This window comes from Corvus hawaiiensis, chromosome 3, assembly GCF_020740725.1.
Source record: "Corvus hawaiiensis isolate bCorHaw1 chromosome 3, bCorHaw1.pri.cur, whole genome shotgun sequence".
Lineage (NCBI taxonomy): Eukaryota > Metazoa > Chordata > Aves > Passeriformes > Corvidae > Corvus > Corvus hawaiiensis.
The window spans coordinates 21,367,798-21,384,312 of NC_063215.1; the positions used below are offsets into that span (position 1 = coordinate 21,367,798).

The 16,515-nt window shown below is 39.8% G+C and overlaps 1 protein-coding gene across 6 annotated transcripts in view; it reads right to left on the reverse strand.

The window, feature by feature from the left end:
* The window catches only part of ERICH1 (glutamate rich 1), a 95,050-nt gene that overhangs the window by 11,800 nt on the left and 66,735 nt on the right, over nt 1-16,515 (reverse strand). For 4 of the 6 annotated variants that reach the window (XR_007202085.1, XR_007202084.1, XR_007202088.1 and 1 more), the window contains one exon: nt 13,200-13,383. Coding sequence is in view for 1 of the 6 variants with exons in the window: in XM_048296332.1 (XP_048152289.1) it covers nt 13,310-13,383 (74 nt within the window). In the remaining 5 variants the exon portion in view is untranslated. Of the gene's footprint in view, nt 1-1,031; nt 4,209-9,327; nt 13,384-16,515 lie in introns of those variants that run through there. The other 2 variants (XR_007202086.1, XM_048296332.1) reach the window with 2 other exon arrangements.

Here is a 16,515-nt window from a genome sequence, read left to right on the forward strand (position 1 = left end):
CACAATTGCAATGCAGAGGTGAATGGCTGTGTACTGATAAAGCCATCTGTCTTGTGGGTGCCTGGAGGAAGCCTCTGCACCAAAGCAATATTGCCAGTTTTACAGTTAATATCCTAGTGCACAATACTGTTGAACTGAGCTGGATTGCAGGCATTTCTGCTGCCTTAGGGCATCCCAGAGCACAGCATGCCCAGTTGTAATGACTCTTGTTCAAAAGCACAGGCTGCTGGATTGTGAAGGGGGATGAATAATGCTGTAGGGCGTAATGCACTGCCAGCACACCATTCCATGCACTGAGGTAATATTCAGGTCCATGGACTCAGATTTGAACCCAAAGAAGAACAACAACTGTCAGTAGAATGCTTTGACTGGCCAGGGTTTTCAGGTGGCATGCATATCCTGGAGTGCTGGTTTTGACTGGGGAAGGGTTAATTGCCAGTAGCTCCTGTAGGGCTGTTTTGGATTTGTGCTGAAAACAGGGTTGATAATTGTATTGGGTTTGTGTGGCCAGGTTTCAGTAGTGCAGGGGCTACAGCAGGGGCTTCTGTGAGAAGATGCCAGAAGCTTCCTCCATGTCCAGCAGAGCCAATGCCACACAGCTCCAAGATGGACCCACTGCCAGCGAAGGCAGAGCCAATCACGAATGACAGTAACACCTCTGTGATAACATAGTTAAGAAGGCAAAAAAAAAGTTACATCTGTAGCACATCTGCAATTACAACCAGAGAAGAGCAGAGTGAAAATATGTGAGAGGGACAGCTCTGCAGACACCAAGGTCAGTGCAGAAGGAGGGGAGGAGGTCCTCCAGGCACCAAAGCTGGAATTCCTCTGCAGCCCATGGTGAGGCAGCTGTGTCCCTGCAGCCCATGGAGGATCCTCAGGGATGCAGAGATCCACATCCACCTGCAGCTCATGGAGAAGACCCACCCTGACTGAGCAGGTGGATGCCTGAGAGGAGGCTGTGACCCCATGGGAGGCCTAGGCTGGAGCAGGCTCCTGGCAGGGACCTGCAGACCTGTGGAGAGAGGAGCCCACGCTGGAGCAGGTTTGCTGGAGGGACTTGTGACCCCATGGGGGACCCACACTGGAGCAGCCTGTTCCTGAGGAACTGCATCCCGTGGTAGAGTGACCCACACTGCAGCAGTTTGGGGAGGATTGTTGCCTATGGGATGGACTCATGCTGGAGAAGTTCACAGAGAACTCTCTCCTCTGGGAGGGACCCCACACTGGAGCAGGGGAAGGACTCCTCTCCCTGAACAGTGGCAGAAATAACCTGCGACCATAACCCCCATTCCCATCTCCCTGCGCTGCTGGGGGAGGAGGCAGAGCTGGGAAGGAGAGAGGGCTGGGGGAAAGTGTTTTTAAGATTTATTTTACTTCTCATTATCCTGCTGATTTGTTTAGTAATAAATTCATTTAATATCCCCAAGTTGAGTCTCTTGCCTGTGATGGTATTTGATGAGCAATCTCTCCTGGTCCTTAACTCACAAACCCCTTGTTGTATTTTCTCTCCCCTGTCCAGCTGCAGAGGGGAGCAAGAGACAGGCTTTGGTGGGTGTCTGGAATCCAGCTGGGGTCAACCCACTACAGTAATATGGGGATGTTTTCACTGTTGCCGAGCACTGCTCCAAAAATCAAGGCCTTTTCTGTTCCTCACCTCATCCCACCAGTGAGGTGGTTAGAGGTGCACAGAGAGTTGGGAGGGGACAGCTGACCCCAACTAATCCAGGGGATATCCAATCCCATATGGGGTCATGCTCAGGATGTAAAGCTGGGGGAAGAAGGAGGGGCCATCTGGAGTGATGGCGTTTGTCACTATTACATCTGAGGGAGCCCTGCTTCCCTGGGGATGGCTGAACACGTGTCTGCCTGTGATAAGGAAAGAATTAATTCTTTTGTTTTCCTTGTGCACGTGGCTTTTGCTTTACCTATTAAACTGTCCTTAAACTGTCACTTTTGCTCTTTTGATTCTCTCCTCTGTCCTGCTATCGGAGAGAGTGAGTGGCTGTGTGGTGAGTAGGAGCTGAATGTGGTTAAACCACAACATCTGGCTATTCACAAAGAATGACAGTTTATGGGGTCAGCAAGAAAAAAAGTGGCAAAGACTGGCCTAGTTTGGATTTCTAAAAGATAGTTTTATGGTTTTGTATAATTTTAGGCTTTTTTCTTTGGTTAGCTTCACGCTAAATACCATTCAAGAGACTGCTGTACAAAGCAACTATGATTGCAGGACACCAGTAATTCCTATGATCAGCCTTGGACAACTGGAGCTGCACCAAGGTTGACCGAGTGGTCCCATAGTTGCTATTCAAATGACAAATGATCCTCTTGGAAATACTTGCTCAATGTCATTTCATCTTTGTGACTTATCTCCCAAGTTTTCCACTGCTCTCATTTGAAAATGCAAGTCTCAGGTTACCCACGAGAACGCTGTCAAGCACAGAGCAGAACAGGTCTGTGGGTCACCATCGCAACCTACAAGGGAAAAGCTACACTTTTGTCTCCTTCCCTCCTGTTCACACCACTTCAGTAAGCCACTGTTGCCAGCTGCTTCCTAGGATCTGCCCATGTTCAAATTCTCACTCTGTGGTACCTGCAAGGTTGATTTGAGATCACTTTTCACTTTGCAAGGCCTTGCAAATTAGGGAAAAAGTTGATGGAGAGCAGACTTTTAGAAACACAACAGTCAGCAAAGTCTTTGTGCTTCAGGTAGCCTGACAAGGACACCTGAACTGTTTTTGACTTGATATTGAACTTCAATGTTTTTTGCTTATGCATAAAGGAATCAGACTGATAGAAAGGATAGCACCAGGACATTTTGACAGAAACACTGCCTTTTTTCCCCCAAGACTTCCAGTGCAGGGGAGAGTTAAGGAAACCTTTGGAATCCTGCAAAATGTTCTGTATTAGCAGTGAGCCAGATCCTCGGAGCTGAAGGCTCTGTGTTGTTTGTCTGAAGGGGCTTATACAGCCACAGTTCAATTAATATTTCTGATGAATCCTCAGATTGATCTTATCTTAGGGTTTAGATACCTCATGCTGATGCTGACAGTTAACGTGCCTGTGCTGCAGCCTAGAAATCCGCTCAGAGAACCGGTTCTGTAAGAAACTGAAAATTTACATATCCCACTATAAAACTGTGAAGGCAACTTTGCAAGCAAACTTCCACATCTCAAACCAGTTTTATTCATCACCAGTTAATGAACTTGTTGCAGGGATCTTTCTTCAACTACCAGATGGAAGAAACGCAACACAACAGATAATACAAACAATAGACACCTTTGCAACTAAAACTATGGATCACATCTTGCAGGAAAAGAAAAAAATATGAATTTTCCCTTGATGCTTAAAAATAAAGAATCTTACACAACAATCATTCTTAACTAATGCAAATCATTCCCTGCAGAGCAACAAATTGAAAACACTAAGATAAATTTGAAAGCCTATTTACTTTGAATACTTTTCAATTGTTCTGCTTCCCCCTAAACATATTTTAAAACACAATTTTAGAGGGTCTTTTGTACAGTGTCTTTAGTTTGGATTCTTATCCTCATCTGAAAAACATTAAAGCTTGTTTTTGTAGAAAACTGAGGAAATACTTGTTGACAACTATTATACCCAGTGCCTCATGACTTTCTGATCAAAACAAAAAGAGCATATAATACAATAAATACATGTCAAATACAGTAGAAATCCACTAGATTATTTCAGTCTCCAAAAAGAAGGTACAGACAGGGAATCATGACTGAATAATGTTATTTCTCTTTGAATCCCATAAAGATTAATACTAGAACTTGACATGTTCAGCATTTTTACCAATAATCTGGAAGAAAACGTCATCATTGCTGGTAAAATTTGCATATGTCACCAAGATTAGCAGATAGTCAATACTAATGGAAGCAGTACAGGCACACAAAAGGATCCATAATTTACTAATCTAGACATAGTAAAAAAAATTGAAGTTAATCGGCCAAACAGAAAGACAAATATTTACCAACATTAAGTATGGAACCAATGACTAAATCCTGAAAGCAATAAATTTCAAGAGTACTTGTCTACTATTAAAAATAATTCAACATGGACCTCCTATACAATCCTATGGCAAGAAGTTGATCCAAAACCAATGAAACAGTGAGTACAAAAGTTGGCACTGTTGAGATTTTAAATGAATGCTAAGTTTCTATGTCCAGTTCCAGCAGACTTGTTTCCTAAAGGATGGGAAAAAAATGGAGAGAATGCATGAGAGAGACACAAAACCAAGTTGGAGGCTATAGAAAATGCCTTAAATCAAATAGTTTAAAGAGATAATACTTAGGGTGTCAAAAAGAAGGTTGCCTTGTAGCTTGATTACAGTGTTCAAAAACTTTCACAGACAAAAAACAGTGGCTAGTGAGGGACTACTTAATGTAGTGAAGAAAAGCACACCAAGAACTAATGGCTGAAAGATAAATCTAGACAAATTCAAATTTAAAATAAGGCACATGATTCTAAGCATGAAAGTGATTGAGTACTGGAATAAATGACTAAAGAAGGGGCTAAGTCTTCATTCCTTGACATCTTTAAATCAAGCTGGCCTGTCTCTGAACATGACTTGCTTTAGAAAAAAACACAAATTGTGCTTTTGTCAGACTGGTCTTTACCCTGAAGTAAAGGGAAAATTTATGACCAGGCATCTAGATGGGGTCAGAGAAGATAATCTCATGTCCTTTTCAGTCTTACCTTCCATGAATCTATCAATTTACTGAATGAGTAAAGAGAAAAAATGTTCTGACTGATTTTTGCCATCTGGATAACAACATGATCCATAGCAGATTGTAAATCACACAGTAATAATATATGTCAGAAGCCATGGAGATGAATATATTCTTGCAATGCTTTCTAATTTAGAAATTTAGAGTTATTTAATATTTTACACATTAATTTTATTCTGCGTAATTGAATTAAGGTGAAAGGGTTAAGCAGACAGGCTAAATGAAACACTGTGCCATGTACTTAGTTTAATGTGGTTGGAAAAATCAATGAACTTTGGTCTGTCAGAGTGCAATCACAGATTTAATTGAATAACATGTCAAGTATTTTAAACTGTTTACCAATGTAAATAGAATCCAGCACTATAGTCATGGTAATAAGCCAAACAGCTTTCCCTGAATTCCAATCAGATTTGAACATGACCTTCATTTTAAGCTCCCACATCCCAGACAGAGATCAAACAGCTATCATTATGTCTACAGAGTTCAGTGATTACACCTGTGATTCTGAAGAAAAACATATTTGGTATTGATTCCTTCTGTAGAATCTAGGTAGTGGCTGATCAATGTGGTATTCCTAGCACATTTATTCCTTTGCACATTTATAGTCACTTCCACTTGATTATTGTCACTGGGAGGAGGAATGAATCACATAGCAAGCTTTTACTGAGTCCACCTGGGAAATGGTAGAGGCTGCTTTGTGCATGATCACATGAAGGGAACAAGAAGAACAGGAGAAGCATCTTCTCAGTTTATGCTGGGTGAATTCCAGGCACAGCTTTACAACAGCTCCTTACTCTTTTTCTCCTTTTCCTTTTTACCACTCCCAAGCAGTAGCTTCACAAAAGAAGCCATGAAAACATCAAGGAGAGGGGGTCACAGCCCCGTGCAACCTGAAAGAGCTTGCCACTGCCAGACCAGCATCAGGAGCAAGTGATGTTTTGGTCATGCAACACACACATTCCTGTCCTTTTCTCAGATGCAGTAAATGACCTTTTTTCATTTCTTTTTTCTTTCTTTTTTTTTTTAACAAGATCCAGATGTCTGCAATGCAGATGTTTTCATGACTTACCTATTTATGCTTCCATACCAATCAACATAAAGCCCTAAATTATCCCATTGGTACCACTGTTCCAATTCTAAAATAGATATCTAGCAGCAGTCAGTTATATCAAGCTATTTAATCCCAGGGATTAGAAAGTTCTTTAGGATAGGCAGCTCAGATGGTAAAAGCTATAGTGCAGACATCTGAAGTCAGGAGAAACAAATCCCACCCTGCATGCCTCCAAGCTCTCCTTAGCCAGCTGCAGAAGAACATTGCCTCCAAACTGATCACATGTGCAATGTAAAATTATGACGCCACTTTAAACTATCAGCAGCCTTGCCCACATATTCAAGCATGTTCTCCATTGTGGATAGGCCTATTACATTTCCTGAGCACACTGTCATCTCAGATGTGATAGCAACTGGCTGTACTGGTGCTGTGCAGCAAGGCAAATCCTGCATCAAACTGCTACTCATTTAGGAAAGGAGAAAACAGGGGTGAAAACAGAGAGATTGATGTGGGAGGACACAGACAATAAGGCAACATTGGTCACCATATGTCATAGGTTAGCAAGCATAGTCCTGGAAGGGACGTCCTTGCTAAGGGGTGCTTACAGTTTCCTCTGGGAACTGACAGAACCTATCAGCTGGCCAGTTTGAATATGGACAATTCTCTAAGCCACTTAAAGTTGTGATCACCTCTGTTATCCACATTTAAGAATAGGCAAACTCCCCTCCAAGCTCTCTCTCGTTTCCGGCGCTGGCACAGGTGGCTGCGGGCCCCGTGTGGGGCCCAGCGGGCCCGGCCAGGCCCTGCTTGGGCCAGGCCGGGCCGGGCCACGGCCATCCTGGAGCCATGGACCTGTTCCAGCCGTGGAACCCCCCCCACTGCCTTGCCGTGGGCAGCCGGAGCGGCTCGGCTCCCCCCCCCTCCACTGCGATAAGAAAAATTCAACATTCCAGCTGCAAAGCTGCAAGGCCGAGGTGAGATTAACCCTTTTTATTGCTGTGAAGAGCTGAAAACCTGAGGGAAGAGAGAGAGGAGATGCTTAAAGCTGAAATTCTCTTGTGAAGCTATGATATATCAGAGTATCCTGTTGTAATTTCATGAAGATATGGGGGATGGAGTGTTCAACTCGTAAGCAAAAGCACCTGTGCTGAGATAGGCAGATGCTGACGCAGCTGTAATTTCATGAGAAGTTTGGACAGGGAGAGATGAACCAGATGAGGACTTTTGCTCCAAACGGGAAAGGAGAAAACCTCAGTCCCTAGAGATGCTCCCAGAGATAGTCCTAACGATGAAGATGATGAAGACCCTTTGCTCCCAGGGAAGGAGAAGGGCCTCTGTTTTTGTTTCTGAACGGCTCAACCTTAAAATTGTACCCCAAAAAACTTCAAGAGTGGACCCTCGAAAGCAGTTGCGGGAAAAGCTGCAAGTCGGGGGAAAGGACTCACGCGCAGGCAGAGAGACTCCTCTTCCTAAATGGACTGAACAATATTTGGAAGTGGGTGGCTGTCTCATTGTGATAATGTTTTCATAGCATGAGCAAGAAGAGACTTCTCTTTCTAAATGGACTGAACAAGGTTATTATGGAAGTGGTAAACAGACTGAACATCTTAAGGGTTGTCTTTTCACATTGGCAGTGGGAGAAGGGAGGAAGGTGGGGGGAGGAGGAGAGTTCTGAAGGTGGTATAATTTTTTTTCTTCTTTTAGGTCTGTTAATAAACTTCTTTATATTCTTTCAAGTTTGGTGCCTGCTTTGCATTTCTCCTAATTCTTATCTCACAGCAGATAAACAGTAATGAGTATTTTGGACCAAACCACTACACCATAGTAGGCAGTTGTCCTAGCACCATACTGACCAGGCTGTGGCCAAGGTTTTGGCAAGGATCACAGCAAAAGAGAGCTTTAAAGAAGGAAGGGAAGACAATGGAAAGATTGCACTGTAGACTTGCATACTGCAAGTATGGCAAATGGGTGATGGAAGTTAATACCAGAGGCTGAAAGGGATGGAGGAATCATCTGTGCACTGAATGAGGGATGAAGAAGACTGGCAAAGATCTTGAAAGTGAAGAAGGCAGCCTCTACTTGATACAACCTATAGCTGCCTGGAGTTGATGCAAAAGAAAAGTAAGTATTGAACCAAAGATTCTTTCATTCTGTTTTTGCGTACTCCTCTTCAATCTTAGATTACACTTCTTTTTTGTCCATTATGTATCCTAAAACAGGATGCAGCCTTGCAGTAAGAATATAAAAGAGAACTACAGCTTGCTTATACACTTTACCAGAGTATGGAGCTCATTAAAATGACTACATACTATTAATTCTATAAAGTTAAGCATTCAACTTGGAGAACATCCTTATTAAAGCTATATATTTGACCTTCACTAACTATGGTGCATATGCAGTTTCAAATAATCATAGAATATTGTCCTGGGTTGCAGTGTATTCTATTACCATCCTCAGGAGCCGTTGAAACCAGGTGGGGCAGTGTTTTCCTTGCCTCCTCCCCCCAGACCATCTTTCTGTTAATTGCCCATCATTGTCCTGCCGCCTGACTCAGAGATAACTCCCTCTGGACTATCTTCTGTTAATGAGCCTAATCAACACTTTGCCTCATGACTCATTACCCCATTGTGAGATGCTCCACCCAGAGGGAGGAACCAAGCATCCCATCATGGATATAATCTGGGACTCTGAGCACCAGAGGGAACGGCTTCCCACTGGATTTCCAGAGGACAGGAGCTACACAGCCACCATTGGACTTCCTGAGGAAGAGCAGACTGTTTTACTACAGGATCACTGCTTCAGAGGACTGCAGCCACCATTCTACCAGACTGCTACCACCACCCTGCCTAACAGGGTGTCAGGTTGTACCTTGACTCTGTCAGTTTGACAGTGTTTTCTTTTACTTTTTTTTTCCCTTTTTCTTTAATTTCCATTAAATTGTTATTCTGACTTGGTGCCTCCCACTGGTTTGTTTTCAAACTAGTACAAATATATAGTTTTTTCCTAGATTCTTAGAGATAGTAAACACATACAGCATCTAAATTTCTTCTTTTTTTTAAATACATATGTCCCCCCTCGCCTTAGTCCTGCATACATCTAACAGTTTAAAACAAACAAAATTTACTCAGATGCACTGCAGTGAATAAAGCAGTAAAGAGTAAAACTTAATTAGCTGCATAAACATGTGCAATACAGCCCTCCTTAGGAGCGAGCAATCCAGGGCTGAAACAATTAACTACAAAAGCTGCATAGCTATAACCTGAGGTTTCCCTAAATATTAAATATAATATGTTTTCCCAATCATACAGATTGCCATCTTTTGCACTACCTCTCTCTTATTATGCCCAATGTGTAGCATATTGTACATGCATAACACACTCTTTCCACTCTACGTCTGTGGAATGGTTTTATGTTATACATGGTATTACTGGGTGAAATAAGTTTTCTTTGGTGAAAGACAGCTTAAAAATCTTCTGCCTTCATGCTGCCATTTGTTTGTTTGTTTTTTTTGGTTTGCTTTTGTTGTTGTTGGTTTTCTTTCTTGTTTTTTTTTTTTTTTTTTTTTTTTTTAAGTTCCCCCCCCCCCAGATGTCATTTCAGACATTCAGCCTGTTGAGTAGTAACTCTCTACACTGGTGCAGGAGAGAAAAGCCAGCTGTCATAGGAAACACATTAAGGAATTTATAACTCTACATGATTGTAAAGCACTACATAAAATATTGCACCAATTACAAAGCAGTAAAAATCTGTAACATTAGAGATTGATTCCCATATTACATTTCCACAAAAGAGAAAAATTAAGGTCTTACAGGCAATTTTAAGAATAAAACATGTACCTATATATAGAGATAATGGCTTTGAACTCATACCCTTGCATACAAGTGACCAGCTTATTCACTACTATAGATGCTTTAAATGACTTCAGCCTCTGTGGTCTTCCTTGTACATGCTGGTAAGGGACCACTGCCTATCAGAGCCTGATTTCTCTCCCACTGTGCTGCTGCTCCTTACTTACGGTACATTGTTCAATTATGTAAACTAGAAAGTTAACCTGTGAAGACACATTCATGTCACATTCCAGTTGATCCTTAAATTCTTCCTACTCTTGGAGTCTAAAATTTTAAAGTTCTGTCTTCATGGAAGTTTGAAATATGCTAATAATAGTGTGTGTACAGTTTAGCCAGAAGTATTCTGATGCAAAATCCACTTCAAAAACTCTTCCATGTTTCAGAAATTCCACATGATGCAGCACATTCATTAAACTGAATGATGCTGAAGAAGCAAAAATTCAAGGCCATCTCCTTTGCCATTTATAAGTTTAGCATGAAAATCTAAAGGGATAAATGTTTCATTGCTATGTTGAAGGAGCCATGTATAGTGAAATGAAAAACAGTGTTCACTAGTGGATATTAATTTAAATTTTTCAGTTTTTGTATCTCAGCCACATTGTTATACCACTGCTCAAATAAACTTGAAAAGGTGTAAGATTGAGCACAGTTTCTTTTAGAGAAGCAGTGCAGAAAAGTGACCAGGTATTAAAATTGTGACGTATGAAATCTTTTTGACTTCAAATAGGATGTCAAATATGGAACCCCTGCCATTTTTAGTACATTGCCTAATTTAAACTATGAGTAATGTCCGTTTCTTTTGCTTTTAAACTAGATCTTTCTGCTATGTTCTTTTGTGCATTGCTTTGATGTGTCCTCAGGCATGTTGCAGTTCAGCACACCATTGTCTGGCACATTTGTTTCAGAAACAAATACACTCTTATTCAATTGCATTTATCTACAATGACGATCTACAATTTATCTGCTTGAATTTGGTCCAATTTTCTAAACTCTTTAGCATACTTTATCCTCTTCATAATCCCTGTTAGTGCAAGAGTGGCAGGTTTGGTAGGTGTAAGACTCAGCTCCTATCACAGGTCATTTGCAAAGACATCAGATATCACTGAGTAACTGGCTATGCTCAGAAACTGCTCCTGGGCTTGATTAGCTGGGGCCAGCTGATTTCTCCACAGAATATAAGGCTCTTACAGTGCTAAAAGCAAAGGGAAAAAAAGAAAGACCAAAAGTAATCTTTTCTCCATTATTACCTGATTCAAGAAAAGTACATTTTTGACCTGCAAACTTTTACTCACTGGAATAGTACAAAATTTTACCCTGCTTGAGCAGTGAGGCTGGACCAGGTAACCCCACTGTGGTCCCTTCCAATCTTACCCATTCTGTGATTCTGTGAAAATATTTCTGTTCGGCAAAGATATCAAAATCGGCTCATCTATATGCAGCTATTCAAAATTCAGTTGAATTTTAAAAATCACTTTAATATTGAGCAACCTGGTCTAGTGGAAGGTACCCCTGACCACGGCAGGGGGGCTGGAACTTGATGATCTTTATGTCACTTCTAACTCAAGTCATTGTATGATTATGAGAAATGGCCAAGCACTGAAAGAGAAGTAATAAATAAGAGAAATTAAAGCAATAAACGAAGCTGTGACGCAAGTGCATGAGTGCTTGTGAGACGAGTGTGTGAACGTGTGGTAGTGTGTTCCAGGCTGGACTAGCTGGTGTCCAGGAGAGCCACAGAGCAGGCATGAGGGCCCAGAGTCCAGGCAGGGATAGGAGAGTGGCGGTCCTGCTATTCAAGGGATCAAAGGGCTGCATAGTCAGCCATGTGAGCATTGTGTGTGTGTGTGTGTGTGTGTCTCTCCCTGAGCTATGTGCTTAAGCATTGCTACTGTTTGAACTTAGAAACGTGGAAACTGGAGTCATCTACACTGACATCCAGATCTCTGGATACACCAACCTGGGATCCAGAGGACAAGTAGGAGGAATCACCAGGTCCTGGGGTCTACCCAAGGCCTTATCTCTCAGCACAGTCACTCAAGTATCAGGAAATGCAGACAGTACAGTTATTTTTGTGGTCCTAGTTTGATCTCTTTTGTACTTGTGTTTCAAAAGTCTGTCTTTAATTACATGACCTCATTTATTTTTTTCATATTCAGTGTTTAGGACAGATGATGTTTACCTAATGAGTGTCTGTGCATCCTTTCTTGCAGTTCCTAGGCCTCATTTACTGTGTGACATTCAAACCTTAAAGTGAGGATGAAGTGACTCATTTCCCATGAGTCAGTTAAGAGAGTATCTAGGTGCTTCACATTCAAGTCATGTTTTCTTCTTTCTCCAGATGTGGGACTGAAGCACAGAGGATCTCAGTGAAAAGTCATAGCTACAGTTCAATGCCTATGTGTTAGCAATTTAGGGGCATTAAAACAGGGAACACACTGCTAGTTTCCCCTCTGCAAAGGCTGGTTTATAGAGCTTTCCTAGCAGATACAGACCAAACTCAAGTTCTTCAGAACTGCACTTATTGCTCGGCAATAAGACTGGTTTTTCTGCACCTGCAGTCATTTGGTGTTTTACCAAATCCCTTTTAATTTCTTCAATTAATGAGAAAGAGGTATGACTGTATTTTTATTACAAATTCTGAGCATCACTAAACCAATGCCTTGCAACAGGATGTATCAGGCAATATAATAAAACAGAAAAAACAAAGCAAAAAAACCCATGCAATGTTTATATAGTCTCATCAGTAGTACACCTCCAAGCACATCTTGGGGGAATTAAATATGTTGTCGCTATCTTACTAATGACAAAACTAACACACCTATGCATAAAACATGGTTTGCTCTGTATCACTTATCCGAGGAATGATACAGCGGAGAGAAGAGCCTCTGACAAAGCACTTTTATCTTCACGATTCCGAAACATTTTACAACCATGGATATTACTTACTGTAGTATCTACACTTGGTTAAATTAAATAGCAGAAATATTACACAGTAGTAGACAGATTACACAGTAATCAGGGAGAGAGAACCCAGTCCCATAACTCTGCAGTCAGTGAAACCTGCTGGATTGTAACAGGCTGAGCCATGGAGTAGTTCTGAAAATGCCATCCAAGTTTCTGCATAACTGCAAACAGGACCCACATGACCCACATGTAGAAACATACCTATTTTGACAATTTAGCAGTTTATTCAGCAAAAATACATTCCTCAGACATTTTGTTGCTTAGGTTTAAATATAAAAAAATATAGTTCTGTTTTCCAGGCAAGCAGACATACAAAAAAAGTCAAGAAATATAACTTCCAGAGAGGAATGATAAATTTACAAACAAAAAAAATAATACTATACTTCTAAAACAAAATACCTGATAGAGACTTTATCATTCCAGTTAAGTTATCCTATCCTATCCACTTATCCTAAAGTGAAATGTACATATTAATGCAGCTGAAGACTCAGGCCACACTCTTGACCAACCAATCACAAAAGTCCCATTGTAGTTATACCTTTATTGTCTTCTGGAGTTTGTAACACAGAAAAGTAATTCATTTACCTGAAGGTGTAGAATGCGTATTGACACTGCTCTTCCTGAACAATTGCTACTTGATTAAGAGTTTGTATATTAAATTTTAATCCTGTGCATATGGGCACAGGGGCAAGGCTTTATTTCCTGTTCTTCACAGGAAAGATATCTGTAATCCAGTAGTGAAACAGAGATGCGGCTACCTTGGCATGATCTGAAAACAAAGAAAACACATTCCTCCTGAAATACCTCCATGACATTTCTGAACACTAAGAAAAAGACTTACATCTGCTTCCATTCAATATTAACATTTCAGAAAGACCAATACAGATACTGGAGCTTGAAGACTAATACATATGAATTTCTACATAAGCAGGTGCATTTTATTTTAGGAGGTCAGTCATTTGTATGAGAAACAATTTTGTTCATAAACTTCGAAATTTCCTATTTGTTATGATTCAATAATTCAGAAAAAAATGTAATTGAAATGACATGATCATATGGGCAAGGCTTCTTTCTGTCTGGAGAGTAATTTCGCACATCATTATTTAACTTACAGTAGTACCTAGAAGCCCCAGTTGAGAATGAGTCATATCATACAGATAGCTGCATTAAAGCCTCAAAATGCTACAGCTTCTGTCTAAATTCAGAGATTACCTACATGACTTCATTGATTTTTAATGATAGGACTTTGTGCAGTACTTATCACATAATAATCATATTTAAGATGATTCTATAACATTATGCTAATACAGTTTTCAAATTTCTTTTCCTTTTCTTTGAATGCTCATTCATTCAAAAAAAAGAAATGTAAATGTCATCATTTTAAGTCCACTGTATATCCAGCCTCTGCACTGTTGGCACACAGTAAGTGTATTCTGGTCTGCAAAATGTACCTCCCCCTGCAACGAAGACTTATATAAATGACAATTCTCCAAAAAAAGGCAGTTAGAAGAAGCTTCTAGCTCTGCCATGAGTGATAATTTCCTAGGCAACAAGGGAAGAGTATGTTTGAGATTTGAACCTAACCAACAAAGGGAAAATATTAATATATAATAGAATGAAGCTGATGAGTAGAAGTTCATAAATGAGTTCATAAATTAGGAGATAATGACTTTTTTTTTAATTAGGCGATCACCTATGCTTTAATAATTGATGTGAAATGGGAATTAAGTAGCTCTCATTTCAAAAGCTAGTTGCCAACCACCAAAGGGAGCATTACTTCCAGTCACAGCTCTTTTCCTTTGCCCACTGCACTGTGGAGGATCATGAAGGTCTCTGGCTTCCTTTTGCTAACAGCCACAGACTTTAACAGAGACCAGCAAAGCCCCCATCATGAGAAATCCATGTCTATGTGACTTCTGAGCATTCTCTTCCCTGCACTTACAGAAGATTTTAGGTAGAGGTAAGTACTTTTTGTTAAAGACTACAAAATAAATTGAAATAGTAATAGGGCATCCTCTACAGACTGAGAACAATGACACTCTAATAACCATGTTCATATGAACACTCTTGACTAACCTCAACTATAATCACTCATGTACAAGGTCAAACGTAACTTGATGGAGTAATCTGAAGCACAAAGTACAAGGTAAGTTGATGGAGGATGACAACTAAACAGTACAAACAGTACCATAGAGATTTTCTTAAGTATTTTTTCTCATTTAAAGGAAATGTTAAAAGATAACAACTACTGTTGATAATTTTTGTGTCTGAATCTCCTTAGCATTTCCTTTTCCTGCAAAATTTATCAGACCCTACCACCACCCTTGTTAGGCCTTTATTCGATATGACTTCAAATAGTGGGATCTAAGAGCTTAAGACAAAACAGAAATTTATTTCTTTTTTCTTTTGGATGCACTGTGATTTCCAGTCTGAATAACATGCTAAGAGATGAAAAGGAGATACCAAATCATGGTATTGAACCAGTGGTTTTCAATTTGTAGTCTGCTGACCTTGAGCAGCCCATGGCTTTATTCTAAAGCACATTTATCATCAATAGGCATAAGCTTTACCAAGTGGGACTTGGTAACCCCAATGGAAAGTTGGATGAAACCATAACATACCCATATGAGGAAATAAAAGACATAATGGTATGTATAATTTGTAAATTTTATTAATGGAGAATGTGCACTTATACGAAGAGACGCATCACTTCTCATTTTTTTCTTACGCTTCCCTTCCTGGAATTAAACATAAAACTGAACAAAACATAGCACCCATCTTTACATCTTTGATGATGGCATCTTAAGTAGAATCATAACCATGGGAAAAACAGTTAACATACTGCTTCTTGAAATACAAGGAATAAATGTTTATTTTGTTATAAATAATACATGTTCCTAAAATCAAGTTTTTTATCATGTTAATAAGGAATGGCCTTTCCTTCCAGTACATCACACCCCAGTAAAAATAAAGAGAAAAAAGACAAGATAGTAAGACAAAGTCATTAAAAAATTAGAGATTACTATTATGTACTGTGCATTTTTACCTTCATAAACAGCCTTAACTTGTCTTTCTATAATAAGAACTTGAATTTGTTAAGACAACAGGCTTTTGTAATAACTCTTACCACCTGTTCACTGGGAGTGAAAACTAAAATGTAAAAAACCCACACTGGACAGTATGACCTGATTTTGAGCCAAATGTAGGGAAAAAGAAGTATAATTAAAGGCATAATTCAAAGTAAAATTTCAGACCATTATGTTTTCATTCAATTTCCTGACTTACAAATAGAATGTATTTGTTAAAGTCTGCTGAGGAAAATTAATGACTAGCAGGTGCTTAATTATCCTTTAATAATTTATAAGAATCTATTTTACTCTTTCTTATGTTGTTGTACCTCATGAATATCAAATTAACTACTATGGTTACACCACTGTGAACTTGGAATGAGATTAGAATTGAGCCCAGAGTGACAGCAGTTACTAGGGAAAAAAATCAACTGGAAGAGTAAACAATTCCAGGCTGTACCGGTAGAAACATTAATGAATTTTAAAAATCACTCAGTAAACTGTCTTTTGCTTTTTCCAGTGATGAATACATACATTGGAAAATTAGGGGTTTTAATTTGCTTCTGTTTTCTCTCTTCAGTCTGACATTTCTGCTATACAAAAGTAAACAGAGCAACTTGTCTCAAGGCTGCAAATCCCAACAGAACTCCAACTGTATTGTATAAAAGTTAGATAAGGCCTGTAAAGAGTATCATGAATGTTGTCACTTCAATTCCATTTGGATTTAATCAATAGAAGCTTAATTAGTTCATTCATAAAGGGCCAATACCATTTTCATCATTCCTGTTGAGCTCTACTTGGTTTGCACACATGTATTACATCCAATGAGACAA